This window comes from Balaenoptera physalus, assembly GCF_965194825.1.
Source record: "Balaenoptera physalus genome assembly, chromosome: 15".
Lineage (NCBI taxonomy): Eukaryota > Metazoa > Chordata > Mammalia > Artiodactyla > Balaenopteridae > Balaenoptera > Balaenoptera physalus.
Window position 1 is genome coordinate 65,385,382 of NC_138894.1, and position 23,808 is coordinate 65,409,189.

General features: G+C 41.3%; 1 protein-coding gene across 13 annotated transcripts in view; it reads left to right on the forward strand.

Moving 5' to 3' along the window:
* The window catches only part of SLC8A1 (solute carrier family 8 member A1), a 409,941-nt gene that overhangs the window by 319,626 nt on the left and 66,507 nt on the right, over window positions 1-23,808 (forward strand). For 5 of the 13 annotated variants that reach the window (XM_082427686.1, XM_082427683.1, XM_082427687.1 and 2 more), the window contains exons 3-8: window positions 398-504; window positions 3,743-3,763; window positions 4,207-4,239; window positions 8,222-8,290; window positions 13,459-13,589; window positions 17,614-17,713. In XM_082427686.1, the coding sequence (XP_082283812.1) occupies window positions 398-504; window positions 3,743-3,763; window positions 4,207-4,239; window positions 8,222-8,290; window positions 13,459-13,589; window positions 17,614-17,713 (461 nt within the window). Of the gene's footprint in view, window positions 1-397; window positions 505-1,036; window positions 1,141-3,742; window positions 3,764-4,206; window positions 4,240-4,324; window positions 4,340-8,221; window positions 8,291-13,458; window positions 13,590-17,613; window positions 17,714-23,808 lie in introns of all 13 variants that reach the window. The other 8 variants (XM_082427676.1, XM_082427681.1, XM_082427679.1 and 5 more) reach the window with 8 other exon arrangements.

The window sequence follows — 23,808 nt, forward strand, 5'->3', positions numbered from 1 at the left end:
TTTACTGATTTGTTTCAAAGGGTTGAATTCCAGAGCACAGCTCAGACAATCCCGTGGCTGAGGCATTTACTAAATAAATATATTGTTCTTTTCTTATTATTGTGATCTATGTTTTTCTGCTTCCCATGATGATGATAAACCTAGTAGTATGAGTGCTGTATTTTGGCTGAAACAGTTCTGTGGTCCTGGGCAGAGGAGCTGTGCACTGGGTGACCTTTCCACTCTCTCAGACCCATCCCACACTCATTCTGGAAGGACAGTCTCATGGTCCAGAAGTTTCTTAGTTGCCATTTGTCTGGAAGTGCCACTCGTTAACCTTGCTTTCCTCTTCTCTATGTTCCTTCTCTCCTATTTCCTATTCCCCTTGTTCGTCAATTTCTATTCTTCTCTGTTTCAGCAAAACAATATCAGTCAAGGTAATTGATGATGAGGAGTATGAGAAAAACAAGACCTTCCTCCTTGAGATTGGCGAGCCCCGCCTGGTGGAGATGAGTGAGAAGAAAGGTGGGGGAACTGCTCCAGGGCTGAGCCCAACAGCTTCTGCTGGCCTGTGCCACCCCTGGATGCCTGCACTCTTCAGAACGTGACTTACAATGCACACATCCCTCCACCTATGTAACGGGGCATAGATCTCCTCTGGGGCCACAGGGAGCCCAGCCTGGAGCTCCATCAGCCAGTTTGGGCCACTCTGCACATTGCAGTCTGAGCTACTCATTGTCAGTGCAGTCGAGCCTGGGAAAGTTGGTGCTGATGCTTGCTGCACCCACATAAAGCCGACTTTCTGATTTCTCTTCCTAATTTGGGATACCTCCTGACTGCTAATTGAAGCAGGAAGAATTTGTGAAAATGATGGATGGGCAGAGGAAACTTAACGGGGCCAGCTGAGAGTACCTGGATGCCCTTTTACATACTCCTGGAGGTCCATGTGTGGCCAGTTCTCCTTCCATAACATCACAGTAACATGCTGCTTGGTGAACACCTAGCATGAGCGTGTGACTCCAACCATTTGTTTTGCCTTTGTCTTGTGTTCCCACAGGAAGATCATTACCATTAGAATATTTGACCGTGAGGAATATGAGAAAGAGTGCAGTTTCTCCCTTGTGCTTGAGGAACCAAAATGGATAAGAAGAGGAATGAAAGGTGTGAGAGTATACAAAGACATACCAGCGAGAAATTATACTCTTCTCTCCGTGTCTCCTACTCTCACACTTAACTCTCTCCTCTTCCTCGGCTTCCAAGTACTATACTTCCTCTCCTTTGAAGCTTTAGCAATTTCATTTCCCTGCCCATATTCACAGATGCACCAAACAATGCCCCTTTTCTTCAGCAGATGCCAGCTCACCTTGATTGATACCAGATTTCAGAAATACTGGAAGAGATTTCTGTAATTCAGAAGGGATGACATAAAAGAATGATTTCTGGGTTTAGTTTTTCACTATTTAGGAATCATTCTAAAATTTGGTTCCAGCTATTAAATATCCCCTAAAATGTTAGTGACGGAAACTACTTAATACCTATTAGTCATGGTAGATGGGTCTAATGGCAACTAATAGGAAATTTCAGAAGAATTCAATAATTAGTCTTCTTTAGAGAAGCCAGTTTTCAAAAAAAAAAAACCAACTTAGAACAAAGATCCTTAAAGAGTAGTGGTATCAATATCCTAGTATTCATTTTGGCAAAATATTTTTCATATCATCAGATATGATATTTAAAAGAGACCATATGTATGAAACCATGGTCATATCAATTTTCTTTAGTAGGATGGATATGGTAGTTCAGTAAGAACTTAGCCCTTACTTAAGGCCGATCCTGCCTTATGCTTCAAAATCTTTTGATTCTTGTAGAATTGACACATTTCTAACATATAGAATTTTTTTCTAAAAATAAAAAATAAACAGCAGTATCCTTATAATTAGATTTTTGTGTTGATTTGTGTTCATATTTTTAGAAACTATTTGAAGAAAGAAGCCAGTTTTTTTGCTGTCTTTGATTTTATATCTATTTTATATGGCCTATATTTGAGAAGGAAGGACAGGAATTTTATATCAGCTTTAAAAACAGTTTTTTATTCTGAATTATTCCGAGGGCGTCCCATAATTACCCTCTAATAGTGGTCATTTTAAAAGCAATGGTATACATTTAATTATAGATATACAAAATGAGCATAGTACCTATTAATAGCTCTGATTAATTGCATTTAAACCATTGATGAGAGCAGTATAGATGATTAGGTGACCACTTTGCAAGAAATGTAAACTTTTACATGTAAAGAAAAAAATCAAATACAAAGGACTAATTCCTATACAGACCCAACATTTGGGGGAATTTAACTAATCCCACTTTTGTAAGAACTCACTGGCCTCAGAGTCCATCAGAAAACAAACAAAAACAAAGTTGTCCTGACTTAATCATGTTCAAAAAGGTAACAGGAGCCTTTGGAATGATGGAGAAAGGAGCACTGGGGACCCATTTTAATGCAGCCTATTTAATATGCTCCACAGACAGCAGGCGGAAGAAAAAGACACTTTAGAAAACTGTGCAGATTTCTTACAAAGATGGGATCAAAAATGCCTCATTAACATACAGGAAAAAGCACTTACTTCTGAATGCATTCCTCCAAAGGACTGCCTTTTATCTCAAGGAAGAGCATCTTGGATACAGCTCTTTCAATTGTCATTTTGGTAAAGTATGCCTTCATATAAAAGCAAATTAAAATTCCTTGATAGCACTATTTGCTTTTGACACCCACCAAGTGGATCTGTGTCACCATAAATAAAATTACTAACTTGTTTTATAAAGTATTCTCTAATGCCACTACCCGTAGAGAGAAAACTGGTCCTGAAAAGGTAATTGTAACTTTCCCATCTACAACTCTGGAAGTAATTTATTTGATACATTTAGGCAGGTAGCTTTCACCAGAATAGAGTGCTACAGCTATAGGCTGGGTTTAAAGCACAAAACCTGAAAGACAAATTATGTATGTCGCCCTACACCCCACCTCTGCTGCCCCAGGCCTTCCCTCCCTGTCTTGTCAGTTTCTGTGGAATTATGTGTCCACGAGAAGCTATCTGGTTGTCCGATTATACCGTGCAGAAGTCATAGATAAGGACACACAAATAAGCACTGATTCCTGGGACGCAGATTTTGAGGATTTAAAAAACATAAGCATTCCCTGATGACCAAAATATCAGGCAAATAGAACCTCCAGCGAGAGAACTTCACCTTGGGCCAAAGTCTCCTTATGGGCGGGGCGGCCAAAATGGAATTTCCTAAGATGTTTTCTCTGTTTTCATTGAAAGGTACAATCCCTGAGATCCTGGATGCTTTAAGACTTCCATATGTTGAATTCACTAACTGCCAGGCAATTATTTCATGAGGAAGGCTCACTCAAATAAGGTTTAGGATTAACTTCATAAAATATTTCTACTATATTTGGCAAACTAGATATATGTATTGTGTGTAAACATATGGTAGAAATGTTTTCTTAAATGTCAAGAAATAATATATGAAGTGAATTGTTTATATATATAGAATCAGTCACACACGTTTGCAGAAATTAGTGCTGGGATCATTTGGAAATACTCCCAATGCCACATTTACTTGGCGTGCACCAATTTTTTAGTAGCAGCTCCCTACCACTGTAATCAGATCTGCCTGGATTTCTTTCTGCTGATATTCCTCTTACTTTCATTATTCATCTGGTCTCTTATTCTGTGTTTGTCTTTGTCTGTTTCCTTCACAGCCCTGTTATTGAATGAGCTTGGTAAGCATTTCATTTCTTGCATTTCCTTTCCATTTTTCTAGGTTATTTTCCATTTCTATCAGGTGCTACAGTAGCTTTCTGACTTATCTTTTATTTCTATTGATTCATTAGCAAGATTGTTGTTTAGAGCCATTGGCCTCATAATTTTGTGAAGGTTGGATAGTTTACATTCCACTTTGGTTTCAGTATAACCTTTTAAAAAATCAGTGCTTTCTTAGGTATGCACAAGAATTAAATTTGTGCACTAAAGCTCATAATCTTAAAAGAATGATTAGCGATTAAGTCATGAATGGATGTTTTCATATTTTTCTTAATTGTATGTACAATTTGGCAAGTTTTTGTACTTTGGATGGGTTGTCAGGCGGTCTGATGTCACTGGTATTTGTTATTTAGAGTGTAAATTAAATAAATTGTAACATTTCCTTTCTTTTTTTCTTTTTTAGGTGGCTTCACAATAACAGGTATGAATTTTTTAAGTCTAATGAACCAAATTTTATTTTGTACCGTGAGTTGTTTACATTTTAAAAAATTATTTCTCATTTTTATTTCCTTTTAATGAAGGAAAATACCTGTATGGTAAGACAATTTTTTAATGTTCTTCATTTTCCCCCAAATACCCTTAAATATCAAACAAAAACCACATCTTATGTACCCTGCATTAACATTTAGCTATGGCACATGGTGTGCTTTTGCTGATTTTACACATTTAACATTTTACACATTAACAAGGTGTGTGCTGTGTTTACTTATAAGCAAATTTGTGTGGAGAACCTGTAATTGGTCATATTTTGACACTGATCAATTTACAGATGTTCACATAGCACTGGTGATGTGAGTGTACCTTGCTAGATGCTCCAGAGAGTACCAGAATAAATAAAACAATTGCTAGTCTCAAGGAAACATAGGAGTTGACATGCAAGCCCACTCCATGGCCCAAGCTCAGGGTCCTAATCATAGATAATGCCCTATTGGGAGAAGGTAAAGTATGCCTTCCCCTCATCCCACCACACCAATCTGAGAAGTTTTAGCATTCTTAACATGGTAATGAGTACTATGTCTGCCACTTGCAGTGGATTACAGAGTGCTCTGTAGAAACTCAAAACGTCGGTCAAAAAGTTTAAAACCCTTAATTTCATAATGGTACCCAGCCGCTGTTGATTGCATTTTTTAGCCAGCACAACTCTAAAGCTATTTCCTTACATAGAGAAGAAAGATATTTCCTTACAGCATCCTCTCTTTTGACCCTAAATATTTTCTCACCCTTTCAGAATCATCTATGTAGATTTAGAGAGGGAGATACATATCAAATGGTAGGCCTGATTTGTCTGAAGCTGCAGGTTGAAGATGTCTCTAAAGGCCATCCTAATGTCCGTGGCATTTTCCAATATAATTATGCAGATATCAATATTCTAATTATTTTTTTCTGAAACCAGATAGCGAAACAAAATATTTAGAAAGGAAATATTTTCAAACATTCTAAGTTTGAAAATGTTATGGTGCGGGGTGGCGTTAACTTAAACCACCATCAGTGTAAACTCATGATCAAGAAGTTTAAACATGATTCTGTCCAAAGTGGAACTTTCTGAACGCGTCCAATTTCACATGGTCTATTGCCCTCCACTTCTTCTCTCCAGACACAGCATTTAATGACAAAATGATTCATAGACTCCCGGAGACATAGAAATTGAAAAGGATAAAAATGTTGAATAGAACAAGTGCTCAGAGAGGATTTCTTAAACCTGATTCACCTGACACTCTCCTAGGTCAAGTCTTTCAAATTCTGCACTGCCGAATATGCTATTTTTGAATCCGAGTGCAGGAATTTACATTTACTTTTAAAACTTTAATCTTCCTTTTTTCATCCCATCATTTGAACTTATTGAAATCTTTTTGGAGATATTCTGATTCTATCACCCAGTAAGTTAATGATCCTCGTGAGCTTTGAGGAAGGTAGAAATTTGGCAAGCCAGTCTTCATGGCTTCCTTGAAGTAATTTTTAAAAAAAAAAGTCAACCATTTGAGGAATAGTATAGTATCTACAGCTCCCTCGGCCCTGGGCAGCCTGATAATGAGACCTTAACTAAAAACCTTTAGTGGTAGAATGCCTTGTTAAAACGCACTTATGTGTTTGGATAGCTTCCTGTTTTATCATTGAATATGTCAGGATTTTGCTTTTAGGGCCTTCCTTCCGTTGAAACGTCTTCCTTTGTAGTAACTAGGTAATGGGACCCTAATTTTCTTTTCTCAGAAATTGTTCATATCAAGTTCTAGAATACCCCACCAGTAACGTCCAACATTTTCTGTCTCGGACACATCATGCATCCAAGAGGACAGAATCACTTCTTTCAAAGGTTTTCTATTATTTCATGTACTTCATTAAGCTCTTTCTTATAGGTTGAACTTTAACCTTCAATAGCAATTTTTCTGTTTTACCACCTCTTCCCAAAACCCAAAATTGATGCAGTTAAAATGAGAGAAAGTTGCAGAACCCTCTGGGAATTTCCACATTGGCCTGTTCCTCTCACTTTACATGATCCTTCCTCTCCGGAACCAGGCCAGAATGCCTGGGATCCACTCTCTATAGATGCCTCTGGGGAAAGTTCTAAAATTTAGGTCTACACAGTGAAAACCAGCTGTAAGCCCTGGAGAGCTTTTCTTTGAAGTCAGTTTGAGGCTTTGAAGTCAAGGCTTTGAGATGCAGGGGCAGTAAAGGAAAATTAATCTAACTCTTGGACTTTGCCTGCAGCTTTTATGCAGTCTTGTGCAGCTAAGTGTGAAAATCTAAGTTTGAAGCAGGATATATGGAAATTGAAAAAGTCGTTTGGTCCACAACCCAGTACCTCTATTTCAGAGATGTCATTAGTGATGGACATTAAATGCTGGAGGTGCTTTTGGAATTTGCAAATCTTCACCTGTTGCTCTCAGACTTTGCCTCATTGAAAGGCCCTTGTTGGGACCTGTGATGTAATTCCCCCTTGACCCTCCAGGCACATAACATGATAACCCCCTATACATTATAGCTCATTAGAATTTGGAAAACATTTCTTATTCATTATGTCATTTAATCCTCAACCTTATGGAATAAGATCTTTTGTTCTCACTTATAGGAGAAGAAATGAAGGTTCAAAGATATTAATCAATCTACTCCAGTCACCCATCCAGGGCTCAGAGCCTGGCCCTCTAACTTTAAGTCCAAGGCCATGTGATGACTATTTTAACCCAGCACTTTTAGTTCCTTTCTCCCAACTTGTACATTCCTACCTGCATCTTAATCCCTTTTCCATCCAAAGCCTCGCTATGTCTCTGAAATACCATCAGTATGAATTCCAGTCAAATGAAAAATGAGGAGGACCTCAAAAGGGGGAAACTAGAGTACATTAATTTGGATATTTTTAATAAAATTAAGTATTCTGGCTCAATTTGGAAAGATAGAGGCATGTTTCTGTCCCCAAACAGGCAGCTAAAAAGTTCCCTAATTAATTAAAAGTATGTAACGGTCAGTATACCTTTTTAAAAGTTACTCTTCCAATCATATTACGCTTATCATGTGATAGTCTTCATAACGCACATGGCTTTTTCAGGAAGCCAAGCTATGAAAATTCCGACAGTTAAACACACTTTAGTCACTCCAGTACATAGGTTAGAGAAACAAATCCCCTTCAAGTTTGCCTTCATTGCGCAATTGAGAAAACTGAATCCCAGAGAAAAGAAACACCTTGCCCAAGTTTAGACGGAAAGCACATGGCAGAATTTGCAGAGTCCCAATCTCATGATTCCAGGTCAGTTCTGGGATCTCTTGGTAGAAGCGAAAAGCAGGCAGTCAGTTGAACCAGGAGTTTCATGAAAACCCTAAACTAGGTAATCCAGCCAGTCACTGTGACAATGGTGAACCCTTGTGAAACCTGCCGGTGTATACAACCTTCTCCCATTCAGACTGCCCAGGAAACAAATACGCATGTTCCCTGATGTTACGTTGCTTGACCCTCGCACAGACCTGTGATATGGACAGAGCAGGCACTATTATCTCCATTTCACACACGGAGTAACTGGAGAAATGGCCTACTTAAGGCCATGTTGTTGGCACCAAAAGGCTGTAAATGGAGGCTACCTGTCATCACACCGAGTGCTTTTCATTGTTTCGTGATGCCTCTGGAAGCAGGAACTTGACAGGCATAGATACTCCATCTCAGACACCTGCAGGAATCTGGCTGCACCCCTACTGTGGGGTGTGTGCTTTATTCACACAATCTGATTGGACTCCTAGAACACCTGCCCCGTTTATTTACTCGCTCACTTCTTCAACCTACGTAACAGTGACCTCTGACCACTCAGTCCCCAAACTAACATTGCTTGCGCTGTGTGCATCTGGGCATGACATTCAGCTTACTAATTCCACAGAGCTCTTCTGGCAAACCAGTGCAATCCAGTCTGCTGATTTTCTGCCTGTCCTTTTGCTAGGCCAACCTGTCTTCAGGAAAGTTCATGCTAGAGAACATCCGATCCCCTCTACTATAATCACCATCGCAGGTACTCATTTCATCACGGTCCTTGAAAACCACAGTTTAATTGCCTTCAAGGTTTCTTTCGGTCTTTTGACATTAAAGTGACACAGTTCACCCCCACTGCCTCTAAAGCATTGCTACACAATGCCGTGGCTTCTCTGCAGTTGTGGGTATGAGGAGTCAGCAACAAGACACCACATCGGCCCAGGACGGGACGCATGGTGGAGGGGGAAGCATGGACCTACAGAGAAGATTGAGTCCAATAGCCTCTCAAGTTTCAGTATACTCCAGATTTCTTGCAAATCTTGCTGCTTAAACATGGGCCTTTCATTGCAAATGTCATGAAATGTCTTTAAAAGCAAGCTGTCTTTCTTCCCAGAGTCTGCCTTTCCTTCCTCCAGGCAACATGATGTTAGCCAAATATGCACAGATGACAGTACATCTGTGGGGTTTCTCCAGAGGGGAACATTGACAGGGTGACTAAAGGATAACAAAGCTATCCCAGATCGACTGTAGGATTAGAGCCTGGGTGTGAGCCCCTTGCCCTAAGTTACCAAGTGTCTGGATAAGGACACGGATACTCACTCTTCAGTTGTTACCATCGCCCATCACTGGTCGTGGCTGCAGAAACACTTCTGCCTGCCTCAGTAAGACTTTGCTCGTTCTCGCATCCCACACCCCCATTCAATAATCATGCAGCCCTGACTGCAGAGTTGTTCCAGAGTATTCCTCATGGAAATAAAGTACCAGTCTCTTTAGGTTCTAATCAAAGAGGCCAGCCAGGTACTGAAAAACGTCAAGAGATCTCCGCTCTCAGACTTGTCAGCACAGATCTGAGTGAAGGATTAAAATAACCACAAGCAAATTGTCCCACCGCTGGCCTTGTACCCCTTTCCAAATTTTACATTGTTTGTCGAGACAAAAAATTGCAAGTGCATTCAAGAATATCCACAGTAGCTCCTCGGGTGCAGATCTCCACGTGGGTTGTATTGTTTTCTAAGAGAAATTCGTGTTCTCAGCCCTTCACCTCTTACAGTGATGCGGCTTCAAAATGCAGCCTGATCCAGAAAGCATTAACAGCAGCTTTTTCATAATTCTGCTTTTCCCAGATCCCAGGTACCTATTAGCTATTGTGATGTGTCATTTGCAAAATCAATTACTCAGGAGAGGGGAGGACCCCTACCGATGATTTCATCACAGGATTGTTTTCTGTCCTGTCAATACTGATTTTAACCATGGCCGTTAATTATGCATTTGATCTTTAAGTTGGGTTGGTTGGTTAAGACCATGATGTTATATAATTTATTATCAGCTCCTCAATAAAATATGATGAGTTTAAAAATATGTACATATATATGTACATATACAGATAAACAGGACTACATAGAGAATTTCCTCTACCTGAGAAGCAGAACTAAAAGCACAGCATATGCATAAATAAGGAAATGAAACTGACTTGGCCACAGTAAAATGAACTGCATTTGATCCAGCACTCAAAGTGAAAAAAAAATAGGTGATCAAAAAATATGCTGTTAAACGATTTCCCTATTCAATAAAAGATACCTAAAGAGAAGACGCTTTAAAAAAATAAGCTTAGCTCTCTTCTTTGCCAGTTTTAAAAATCTGGATCACAAATGCTAATTTATCTGTATCATTATAGAGCAATAAAAGGATTTATCCAGCTGTCTTCTCTCAGTTACATATAAGTATAATTATCTCTTAAATGTTCACGATGTTTATTAAGTGAAAATAGCCCTGACCCTACCATGACACTATGCCTTTGTGCTTTGACTTCTTTCTACCTGGAATGCCCCTCCTTCCTCTATTACCTCCTAGCCAGCCTTCCCACCACCTTCACCTGGCAAGCTCCTATACATGCTTCAAGGCCAATTTCAAATATCTCTTCTTTCCTGAAGCCTTCCCTGACTCCTTCGGTCAGAGGGAGCTGCTCCCCGACCCTGGACCTTCAGCCCCTACCTTGCTGTACTAGAAGTTGTCCCATCTATATGCCTCACTTCCCACTAGACCATGAGTTCCTGGAAAAAGAGGCAAGGTGGGAGGGGCCTCAGTGTGCTGACATAGTGTAGGAGTGCAATGACATGTGTGAAATGAACAAATGGTCTTTACTATATGCATAGAGCAAAGAAGAGGCTTGTCTAACAGTGAGTTGGACAGTCACATGACAAATACTTATTGGGCACCTACTACTTTCCATACATAGTAATAGGCTCTGAGGGATATGAGGAGAATTCGAAGAGCAATGAGACATATTGTTCTATCTTGGTAAGTTTACATGCTGGATATTTGTAGGTAAAGGTAGTTTAAATATTAAAAAGTAGTATATTAGAAGTGTCCATGTTTAATATGTACACACAACAAATATTCAGAATTAATTTAAAGTTAGAGTGGTCATTCCTAAATAGGTCAACTGAGGGATATTTCATGCGAGAAGAGGTAGGGTTTTGAAAGGTAAGTAGGATTTAGCTAGATGAAAATGGGGAAGGTTTTCCAGATGGGTAGACAATGGAATAAAGTGTGGCATTAAATTCAAGTCTAGTTTGGAGCAAGAATATAGAAAGTGATAGAAACAAGGTGTCCTGCTTTTCTTTAGGTTAGTATGAGATCTGTTAAGGCATTAATTCCTAAAATGTTGCTCTTTCTCATACCTCTTTTACAATATTTCCTTTGGCTGCATACCAACTATGCTATTATTTACGTCATGCAATTTTTTGCCTCATGTTTTTACTTCACTAGATTTGTTTTTTTAAAAAAAAACTTTAAGTCACTAACAGTAATAGAAAGCTGGTATTTGTCATATATAGAAAGTAAGGTTAAAATTTTTAGAATGAAAAAAGTTATTAACTTCTAACTCAGTGCAGTCAAATGCTCTATGCCTGAGAACTATTTTCTCTTTCCTAAATGGTAGAAACCCTAATGTCAAGAACTAGTTACAGACCTGACAGCACCAAACTTCTTCATCAGAAGGACTAAAGGATGATTAAAAAGGGAATAACCTTTTCACTCACTATGTGATTTGATTTCATTTACTACCATGTCCATTCATTTAATACCATGTTCCAAATCATCTCATTTTGTGAAATGCGGTTTTCAACAATGTCACCGCATCACCTTTCTTTCATAATTTCTCTATTTTTTTTACCTGAATTGACTTGAATCCCATTAAAAGCAACTTCCCATTTATAAGTAAACTATTAAAAGGGGGACATAATAAATATTCTCCCCCAAATGGCTTTGTAATTCAAATTAAAATCTAAGTTGTAATAGTTTTTCTTCTGGAAAAATAATTGTTATTTGACGTAAGTCTCCAAAATATCCATGTTCAGCCAAGGTTATGAACAAAGACACTAATATAACCTGCTCCTATGAAAACTCTAATAACATTTTCCTGGGCTCAAGATCGGAAAGCAGTGGGAATCAAAATATGATTGATTTGAGCATTGGATAAATGGGACTTCACATACCTCAGCTCACCCCCTTGACTCTACACACTTAATTTCAAGGGCAAATCATGGGGACACCAATCAAAAACCTTTGCCTTCCCTTGGGTCATAACTTCCCAAGCCTACTATAAGAAATATTATAACTTTTACCATTAAAATTAATCTACTTGCACCTCTCTTTTGCATCTGCTAACACTTAACAGATTTTGGCTAGTCCAAAATTGCTTATTTTTAGTCTTCTTCTAATTTCTTTGGGGCCCTGTAATTACTGGGGATAGGAAAGCAGATTCTGAAATATACTTTTAGGAAGACACTATTGAATACATAATAAAGAATTCTTTGATACGCTACCTTCTGCTTTTGCCTGTTGCTTGGTTTTGACACTTGGTATATAAAATGCTAGCAGTGCCTCTGGCCCAACTGCTCCGTGGCCCAGTAGTCAACAACTGGCCTAGGAGCTAGTCTTCTGCATCATTTGCTAGAGCATCAAATGAAGCCACCAAGGCAGGGTCCCTCAGCAGAGGGAAGCCATGGATGGGATGGGATGGGATGGGAGATGTGGACTCCTGCAATAGCTGATGCCTAAATGCAAAAGGCAAGGAGTCTGGGCTAGAAGTCCCTCCCTTCCTCATCTCTCCTCAGTCAACAGACTCCTGTTGCAGGCAGTTTGCCTGGAAGGTTCTAGAAGCAAGGGCGTCAGGGCTGCGGTCTTTCTATACCACCAAGACTACTTCCTTGGAGGTGGGGTCCGTTCAGCTTGACTGTGAGGGGAAGTGGCCTGTCCTGTTCCAGCATCCTGAGCCTGAAGGACAGGAGGCTGAGTGGTGACAGGAGTACTGTTTGTCCTTCACATGTGCGTGGCCTTTTCAGTCTGGGATTTATCCTAATGACCTTCACGCAGAGAGGAGCCATCTGTGAGCTTCCCCTCATTAATGGACTCTCAAGTCCATTAGCATTTTCTGAGCACTCACTAGCCTCTCCTGGATTGTAAGCTACATGGTGGTTCCGGAAACAATCACGCCCCCATGGTGAGTAAGTAGTAACTTCCCAGAGGCCTCACCCTCGCTCTCACTGTTTCCTTTAACGTTAACATGGTCAAGGACCTCCCAACCCATCTCAGATTTGCACCAGAGAGAGGCAGTTCTGGAGCGCAGGCATCTTACTGAACCGTGGAATTCGTGGATGTTCTGCTTCTTAACTTGCAGCAGGGGCTTTTGGCAAGTGAGAGGCTAAGATCAGAATTTCCCATCTATCATCTCTTTGGCCCTGGGGCATTTTCTTTGCCTCTAGAAAGTGGAGAGGAGGAGGCCAGAGTCTTACATTCCTTGAGTCGCTCTGGAACTTTGTGTTTCCTCTTGGTCATGTGCTAAAAGGATGTGTACAGACAACCAGGTGAGCCAGTGTCCCAGGGGACAGCTGGCTGATTCCCTCAACGCAGACAACGTGTGGGCAGAGTCTTTACCAGTGATATGGCCCTATAAGTTGCTTTTCCTGATCTGCCCTTTGGCAGGTGGTTAGGTTGTGGGATGTTATGATCACTTGCTGTCACAGTGATCACTGCCCCACACAGCAAGCGTCTGTCCAATTCTCCCCTCCAGCCTTACGGCACCACCCCAGGGACTTTCAGTAGGTCATCAGGGCTTCCTTCCTTCTTGGTTTTCTTGTAGCAGGATCCAGGGATTTCCAACTAAATTTGAGTCCATTCTCACTCTCTCGCCCTTCCCTTTCGCAGAGGAATGTGATGACAAGCAACCGCTGACCAGCAAAGAGGAGGAGGAGAGGCGCATTGCAGAGATGGGGCGGCCCATTCTGGGAGAGCACACCAGGCTGGAAGTGATCATTGAAGAATCCTATGAGTTCAAGGTACGCTCACCGGCATTGCCCATCAGGGAGGCCAGGCCCATCTCTGCACCAAGACGGTTCATAGTGTCGGTCTATGCTGTACGAGAGGCAGATGTAATTTCAGGAACTGGCTCATTGATGGAGAGGCCTGTAGAGCAGAAATGGGATACGCGAGTTGGTAGGGAACCAAGAGATCCTGTAAATTAAACAGTGTCAGAACCGGGGTCTGGTGGGTGGCACTCATCACTGTGCAAGGTCAGAGGTGCCCTAAAGGGAGGGCTTTGGATGGCAAGGAAGAGGCAAGGATGGATTCCAAGAGACTGTTATGTGTGGGAGAAACCATGCTTTGTTTGAAAAAGCTAATCAATCTAGTAGAAGCAAAGCCTTGACACTGCTGAAAATGAGGCTTTTGTTTTGGAGGAAGGATGGTAAGCTTTCCCTGTGGAACATGCCGTTGACAAGCTCTCGTATATTATGCAGTCACCTTCTTAAGATCCTAGGACACTTGAACACAATCAAACTGAAGGCAGAGTGCCTGCAACTGGAGAGTTTATAACTGGGCTGATGAAATTGGATTTCCAGTTCTCTAGATGAGGAAAGTCATTTTTCAGAAGTTAAGCAGATGCGCCTTAGGGTGAGCTTAGGACTTTGAAATGAACCTTTTCGACCATTCTTAGCTGCTCCCTCGGCCCCTGCCCCAGTTCCCATCCCTTTTCACTCACGTGGTCCTCACACCTAGAAGCCCCCGGGAGAGCCGCACCTGCGTTCTGTAGTGGGACATGAAAAGGAGCAGCCTCTCTCTGGTTTTCCAGAACTACAAGCCAGAGCACAGCAGCATTTTCCCCACTTATTTTTTTTTTAAGCAGATTCTGCTCCTGTTTGGAAAACCAGAATAAAAATTCCAAAAGGGAGAATCAAGTCACCAACCTAAAAGCCTCAGATCATATCTGGAGTTTTCACAGTAGTGGCTTCTTTGCCTTTTGCTGGGCCCGTTCAGTATTTTTCTAATTTAGTTCACAAATGACGGTGCCTGAGAGGCGACAGGTGGAAAGAAAAATGTCTTTGCAAATTAAAGTGGCATTTAAAAGATAAAATCGCAATTAAACTTTCCCCTTCAGGCCACTGTGGATGGATGTGTTAACTCCTCTCACTCACTCCCATAGAAAGAAGGAGCAGGGCAAACGCTGGGACTAGTGCTTTCTAGGCAGACCCCGACCATCAGAGCCCACCTGGCGTTTCATCCAGAACCTGGCTCGCTGCACACACTTGACTGGTATATGCACAAGTTCCCTGAGATTCCTGAGGCACGGGTATCTGAGACTGTCCATTTCTGTGGACCCATCTGTTCCCGTCTCCATCTTCACTCTTCGTCACGCACCCCCTTTTCACCTGGAACCAGAGGGCGTGGTGCCACTTGCGACAACAGAGATTCTACAGCTTGGCATTTCTATAAACGCTTGTCCCCCACCCCTCCCAGGACTCTCATGGGGAATGATTGTATGCACTGTTCCTTACGGGACCACCCGAGCACTCCCCTTCCATGCACCCGTGACCAGGAAGAGCAATCACGGTCACTTCCTGTAGGAAGGGTATGGCAGGGCCCAGTCTTCTAGGCATAAAAGTTTTCTTGTGTCCAAAGCTCTCTCTGGTAACCACTCCAGTGATCCGAGCATTTGAAAGTCAACCAAGTCTCTCTCCGTAAGTCCAGTTGTTTGGGGTACTTATCTTCCTAGAATATCTGCCATAGACTGTTTCCTCCCATCTCCTCAAAGTTCATCAGGACAGTTACTGTTAACACTGAAGGGTACCTTGGGGCATGTTTCTGAAGTGCCCTCAAGCATCAATGTTGATATCATATTATTTGTTTAAGAAATTTTTTCTAGACCATAGCTGTTTTAAAGAAATTGTTCAAAGCCCTCAGAACTGCATGAAAGACCCAAATCTGGCTGATACCTCACAATGTCCGAGTCTGCTTTGCCCACTGGCTTCTTGTTTACTATATTGTGACCAAGGGCTGGACTTTTCTAACACCCATGGCTGAGAGTGAGGTTAAAACTATTGCTGCAGACTAGCACCGTGAAGAGCTGATGACTGACATATAGGAAACCTCCAGGTCAGTGTCCATGGCCATGTTCAAGAATCAGATTTCAAATTCCTCCTCTCCTCCTATTGGTCCTCTCCTATTCACTCCTCTCCTCCTATAGGTCAAGAGAGGACACATATGTAAATTAAGTCCAGGGAAGAGCCCAGGCTATCTCATAGTCCGCCAGGGTTAACATGAACTAAAGTTTACAATCTACCCGAGGTTTTATATATATACATTATATATACATATATACATTTTATGCATATACATTTTAAGTTTAGTTTATCTTAAAACTTTGTTCTTCAGAGATATTTTTTGAGGCGAGTCTGTGTTTAACTGTTAGAGCAGTTTCTCTCTTCAATTATTTATCCCCCAGTTAATGGGATTCTCTGCCTTGGCTTTAGAGTAAAGAGGGCTTCTTTGGAGAGACCTGCCCCAAGTTTCCATCACATTTAGGAAAAGTCAAGGTTATTTCTTGTTACATTCTACACAGAACTTTGAATTGGCATCAACCGAGACACTCAGAGTGCTTGATGAGATTGGCCAAGTCCAGAGAAAAGTCAGATGCTTGTCATGTGCCTCTGGCTATGGTGGCCAAGAGCCCTGACGGTTACAGCTATTATCAGTGGCACTAGCAGTTCTAGACACAAAGCTAGAGGCCGAAAGGTCACCACCATAAGGACAAACAATCTAGCAAAGGACGATGTTGAAAATACAGAGTGGGCCAGTTGGAGATGGGCCCTTTCATGTTTATTATCGTCTCAATGTTTCAAGTCAGTTGCAATGACGGTTGAACTAACACACTTGACATTCTGATGTAGCTTTGGCCTTCTGCACGGGCCCCCGGGATCACATTTTCCTTCCTCCCGGTTAGCTAATAACACGCTCTCTCTCTCAAACCTTAGTCAATTCAGGGACACCGCACTAAACATGTACAGATTTTGACCCAAGACAAATAATACGTGTTTTCTGACTCTTTGCAAAAAGTGGGAATTCGAGGATGCTGTGACAGTAAGGGCGGGGCGTGTCGTGGGCAACTCGGTGTGGTAGTCTCTCTGGGAAGAGCAGCTTCACGTCCCGGAAGTGACCCTTCTCCCTGTAGTTGCTGCGATTTGTGGTAGCGCTTTGGGCGCATCTGCTTACTTAGTTTTCTTGTGAACACTTGGCTGCTCCTGCTGTTGCATGAACTGACATTCATTTAGAAAGCTAAGCGTGCTGATTGTACAGAAGCAAGTGCCTAAAACAGGTCTTAAAGAAACAGAAAAATAAGAGGCTCAGAGCTCGTAAAGCAGGGGGAAATTCAGTGCAAGGTCATTGCAGTTTGCCCTGAACCATACAAATTGACGTTTTCTTGTCTTTTCTTGTTTGCAGCAGGCGTCAGGTGAGATGAATTCTCTATCAGCCACCAGGCTGACAAAACCAGTAGCCAAGGAAAAATCCATTTATTAATGATCACACAGCAGCAGTCTTGAGGCTTTGCTGTCTGACTGCATTTCATTGATCAACAAAAGTATAATAAGAACAGGTTTTAGTTTCGTAATCTCTCTGCCACTTTCAGTTATCCACCGATAGGTAGTGCTGAGCAGGGGGTTAATTCAGTTGCAGACACACACTCTAGATGAAGCCAGGAGAGAAGCAAGTTCATGAAGCATCTGAGGAGAAGGGATGGGCTTTTGCAGCATCCTCAGCTGTAACCGGTGAGGCTATTCTTCCTTGGCTATTAGGCAGTGAAGGAGGCTTGTATTTGCTATGAAGAAGTTTCCATTTCAGGATGTTTCCAAGAAAGGACTATGCTTGTTTGCATACTCGTAACAGTGTTTGATGTCACTACTGTTGCTCTGAGCCTAACATTTGCTACCCTTTAGATAACTCTGGGGTTTCAAAATCATCAAGGTCTGAGATTTCCCGAGGCCTTAACCAACCCGGCAATTATTTTCTGATTCTTTTCAACCTCTCTAGAGTACCGTGGACAAACTTATTAAGAAGACAAACCTAGCCCTCGTGGTTGGGACAAACAGCTGGAGAGAGCAGTTTATCGAAGCGATCACTGTCAGTGCTGGTGAGTGCTTTTCTCTGCATATTATAAATGATAATGTCCCAAGCTTACTTTTCCTGCCGTCACCACTTGGTCTAGGTCAAAGCACCAAAGACTCCCCATGATAAAATTAAAAGAGAAATAAATGTATTTGTAATGTATATGCACATTTTGGGGACGAATTTAGACATTCTAAGATGAAGCAAATGTCTTCAAACAGGACATCCTTCTCTGTCTACATTGCATCTTTCTCTCTGGAAATAGACAAGATAAATTTAAACCCTACTGTGTCTCTTACTTATGGATAGCCAATCACAGGGTTTTATCTGGAAAATTCCCTGAGAGCAGGAGAAGTGACCAAGTGCAGGTCAGAAAGGAACCATCAAAATCGTAGGTGGGACAGGGTGACGTTAAGACACTTCACCACCATCATCTGCATCATTTTTCACTCTCTTCAACAACATCTAACAAATAAGTGTTTGCACTGGCTCTGGAAGTGAAAATAGAATCACATTCTGTTTCTTCCTATACAAGCAAAGTGCGGAGTTTTATGTAGGAAGATCCTATAAAATGAAGAGTGTTGCAAACTCAAGGAGCCAGACACCTGAGGAAATTAAATTCAGAAAGAAGTATCCCTTTTCTGTGTCACCAAACCTTGTCCACTCTCTGTGTGATTGTAAAAAGGCGGAGAAAAGCCCCTTTCAACGATTCAGGAAAGCAACACTCTCGTGGGATTTTTCTGGTTTTCAGTTCTTCTGTTTCATTTCCACTGGTTCTTTCTCTTTAAAGATCCCCGCAGGCTCATTTTCTACTCTTGCAGCTAGTGAATAAAACTAGAATTTTCTAACTAGTGATTCCCAGACTGTAAAATATGGAAGCAGCGTCACTAGCGGTTGGGTCATGACTTCTAACACAACCCCCTCTTTCCAATCTGCCACAGAATAATTTGACAGATCTCCCAAGTACTGTGGGAACAGAGGGTGATAAAAAACATTTGTGCCTGTTTATTATTAGTGCTGTTAATAATCACACTTTGGTTTCTTGCAATAGAGTGTACAGTGGAAATTCATGAATAGTAAATGATGAGTAATTGCTTAGGGGAGTAGATTTGAAATTTACACATAAGTTCTAATGGAGGTGGAGACTCCCTGTCTTAGCCCTTTTAGACTGCTATGACAAAATACCATAGACTGGGTGACTTGTAAACTACAGAAACTTATTTCTGGCAGTTCTAGAGGCTGGAAGTCCAAGATGAAGGCCCTGGTAGATTTGGCGCCTGGTGAGAGCCTGCTTCCTGGTTCATAATCTCACTCTGTCCCCACATAGGGGAAGGGATGAGGGAGCTCTCCAGGGTCTCTTTTATAAGGGCATTAATCCCATTGATGAGGACTTGGCCCTCATGATCTAATCATCTTCCAAAGGCCCCACCTCTATATACCATCATATTGAGAATTAGGTTTCAACATATGAATTTGGGAGGGACACAAATATTCAGTCTATAGTACTCCCTCATTATGGCTTGTATTTTTTTCTATAAATCTAAGATTAATACCTGAGGCGTGAGCTATATTCCTTCTTCGTAGAGAGAATAAAAACTAAAGGGACAAAGATAACTTGAATAAGAAACTGTTGACAAGGCCAGTGGTAGAAAATATTAAAAAATAACCAAATTATTTTATGGGCCTTGACATACTAGAATTGAAACATTAAAAGCAGCATAAGCCTTAACAGACCATTTCTAATAGTTTCCAGGTTTCCTTTGGCTGCAGATATATGAGTATTTGTATGATGGTCACGAGCTGGACCTCATTCATTCATTTTTCTGTATGTCAATCATTCATTGTTCTTGCTGAGAAGGATATGACAGTGAATGAAAAAGACAAATAAGCCTGCATGAAGCTTACCATCTAATTGCAGGAGACAGCAAATAAGTAAAATAAGCAAGAAGTCAAATAAGGTGTCTGTACGATGGTGAGCTAGTCATGGGGAACAACAAAGCCATGGAGGGAGGCAAGAAGTGTGCATAGAGGCTGCATTGGATGGTAGCCAAAAAGACGCCATCCATAGACACGTCGATGCTGAATTTGCTTTTCTAGCCATGGAGTGGTTTGTGCTGGTTCATTCACACATTTTTGTAACTTTCAGGGACCCAGGTAAACATTTTATGGCCAGTCTATGGCAATGGAAAAGGGTGGTTTTAAACGGCAGGAGTGATTATGCTGCAAACAAAGTTGTGTATTTGCTCCTGGTTAGAATAGGTATACAGAGAAACAACTCTAAACATGCTAAGACTTTCTTACTTTAAAGGGGAAGATTTTGGTTGGCCAGCACTTTCTTACGTTGAATCAAATCCTCTCGAAACCTCATGAGGTCAGTATTATGATCATCCTGACCTTCTGGAGGAAGAATCTGAGCCTCAGCAAGGCAACTTGCCTTTGGAAGGTAGCCCAGAGCCCTGATCTACCAAATACTAGCCCAATGTGCTGTCCACTGCCCTTAAGAGAGAGAAATTTCCAAGTGAGGAAAATTGATCCTCCCGTCTGGCTCATGGAGTGACGCTGGCCTTGTCACCTCTCCTGGTGCCATGGTTTCAGCACTTACATGATGGGAATAACTCCCACTCAGATCCTTTGAAGAACTGTTAATGAACGAAATGCCAAACCTCTCAAAGGTTCTTATTTATCGTGCAATATATTCTGTTTTATGTTTCTAAGTGACTGCTTGGGAACAAGACAAAATTGCTCAGAAATTTACAGGCTGCTGGGTAAATCTGATCTTCTTTACAATTTTGAGACAAAATATCAGAAAAGCTAACCCATAGCTTATAGCCATTAAATTACATGAAGGGCAGTTAGGAAGCTCAGTTGTTGTCATTATGATTAAATTTAAGTCTCTAAAGAATGTTAGTAATCTTGGGTTGTTAAATAGACAATACAGTTTGTAAAGCAGTATTTCTTGAAAACAGACTTTCATTAGATTTTAAGATTTCATGGCTAAATAGTTGAGAATCAGAAAGAGTTGCCTTATTAAAAATGTTAAATTGCTTTTAAATGGCTCTACTGAGAGGCCTTTTCCTGTGCAATTTTCTGTGCAAAATTGAGACGATCTATCTTGCTAAACAAAAGTAATACTTTTATAAATAGGATTTTGCTTCTCTTTCCCACTGATTATATTTAAGCTAATTTCAGGGTAACCCCCTGGCTGTCTTTTGGTTCTCCTGTCTTCTCTGAATTTCATAGCTCAGTCCCTGGGCCTCCTATGACCATAATGTTTCTGTAAACCAAGTTCTTATAGTTCAATATTTGAAGAGTTAAAGGATTTATGAGACTCAAGGGATTAGGAAGGGATTATATAGTCGTGTCCTGGCAGTTCTCCTTCTATCTTTCCCTGGGTAGAATACCAGGAGCGGTAGCCTGCAACAGTGAAATGCCTGTCAGAAATTTACAAGGCAAGTCTAGTACCATCAGGTGCTTTAAGATGTGCCAGCCACTGTATTTCCAAGGGAAGCCAGCACTCACTGTGTGTCTGGTTTGAATTTCCCCCAGTGCCGCCATCTTTGTAGTGTCTCGGCTAGGGCAGAATGGAGGGTTGGCTTTAAGAAATTGTGGACCAGCTGGGCTACGAGGGAGAAACAGATGTTTCAGGGAAGAGGGCAAAGGTTAGCTGGGTAAAGAGAACCAGGATGCCAGTGCCAGTTCCACAGCCAGCACATTGTTGTTCTTCCCAGCAGCCTAGGCCGGTGGTGAGGTGAAGGACAGAGGGATGGCAAGCCTGGCTTTGGAGTAAGATGTGGATTTGTGTCCCAGACCTCCAAAAACTCCCTGGGTGACTCTAGGCAGATTACTTTCCCTCTAAATCTCAGTCCCCTCGTGTGTAAAGTGGAGAAAACTGTTCCTCACTCATGGAGTTGGTATAAGGATTGATCAAGGCAACACGTATTTTCACAAGGACTGTCTGTGCATTGGGATAGCACAGTTGGTTATTTGAGAGGCAAACTTCTGGAATATTCTACGATAAAATCTAACCAAATTTTGTGGAAAGGCAGTCAATTCAGTTTAATTACTAAGAAGGCTAAGCGACTAAAAACACTGGTTGACCTTTTTGTTTTGTAGTATTACACATGCCATTTGATAGATAAGGAAACAGATTCAGAAGAACAATGTGACTTGCTCAAGATGCCAAAGCTGGTAAATGTCAGCGCTGGGGTACATATCAGCCTGGGATTCTCTTCTGTGTGAAAAGTGCACTCACTCGCTGTGCCTGAGTCCTGAGTACGCACACACGGAACACCTGTATACATACATACGCAGATGCACACAGACATGTATGTGTGTGTGCAAACACATGAACACACAGAGACACACATACATAAACATATGTGTGCATACATGCAGATACACAAAACACAGGCACAGAGACAGGCGCCTTATATGGCTTGTATCTTTATTCGTTTGCATAACTGAGCTGCAGATTGAAATATGAAGGGTTTTTTTTCCCCCTTAATATTTGTTAAATCTCCTTAAGCCCAGCTCATGTTTCCTTCAGGGAAGGTGCCAGTCAATTCTCTAAAGAACAGAGGGAAGTGTTTGTTTCCCTAGGTGCATCTATAGTCTTCTCCTGCCTAGTAATTGGTGACATTCTTTCAAGAACACCATCACACTGCCCTCTCTTTTACCTGATCATTTTAAGTCTCCCGCATTAAGGCTTTTTCTCAAATTCTTTTACTTTTGACATCAATTTTGCATATCTGATATAGTATCTGTTGGACTTCTCATAATGAAGGAACACTCAAAAGTGGCCAAAAAAAACACCTTTTTGTAGTCTTGATTCTGTCTCTTGTCAACTGCGTAACTTGACAAAGTATTTAATCTTTTCGAATTTGAGTGTCACCATCAGTAAAATGAGAGGGTTGGACTAGGCGAGTTCTAAGAAACCAGCCAGTATAGAGCTTTGGGGGCTCTGTGGATGTCTGCTATAGTTGTACAGCAGCCCCGATGGCATCATGTTTCATGGACCACCTGATTCTGAGCAATGGAAAAAAAAAAATACACTCTGCCCATCTTCCTGGCTTGCTTATATTAAATATTCAGCACAATAGCAGCATGCAATTCACATCTATTCTCCTAGAAGGAAAGGGATGAGAAGATAGTCTTCCATTGTAAAAAAAAGAAATGGAGTGAGAGGATGATTCGAATATTTCTAATTTTCTTCCTGCTTGGTAATTGGAGCCCAGAAATCCCTGTGGAATCCTTGACAGAAGAAGGGCAGACATTCAACAGGAGGCCAGGATCTTAGACGTGACTGGCCTGTCCACCCTCACTACACTTCACAATAGATTAAAATCAGAGACACCAACACCAGCTAAATAAACAGGTGGAGTGGGTGTGGTCTCCTGAGTCTACCATTCCAGTACGGAGACTAGCTCAGTTTGGGGGATGCTTCTGTCATCGGTCTTTCACCCATGCATGTTATGTAGAGTAATAAGTGCTCTCAGATAAACTGAATTATTTAATAGCAAAAACTGTCACCTCAGTGGTGCCCCTGAACAATAATTCACTTGACAATCCTGTCAACCCGAAGACTGATCCACTGCCTAAGTCCTAAATAATAAATCATAAAAATGGTACCTCAAATGAGTTTCAAGGGGTTGCCGTGCCATCTGGTCTAAGCAGGAATCTTTCTAGGATCTATTATCGAACATCATTACTATGGAGACACTCTCATTACTTAATGTGTAAACCCCTGGGTCATATGAAAATCCCATTTAAACAGTTGAAAAAAAATAATCCTGCTAGGTCAGGTTTGACACAGCCTTCGTGTGACTTTGAGAAAATCAGAAAAACAAAGAGGGAAGAGGGTGTTAGGGATTGGGAGTTTTGATTTTGTCCTGTTTCTTGTGTGACTATAAAGATTCTTAATTATCCTTTATGTAAAAATAGAAATTGACTGAGGTTCATGAAGAAAGATGAGGTTTCATGAGAAATGGCAAGTACAGTTACCTTTAAGGAAGTTAGTCAAAAACCTATGTATAAAATTTCGGCCCGGGGCTTCCCTGGTGGCGCAGTGGTTGAGAATCTGCCTGCCAGTGCAGGGGACACGGGTTCGAGCCCTGGTCTGGG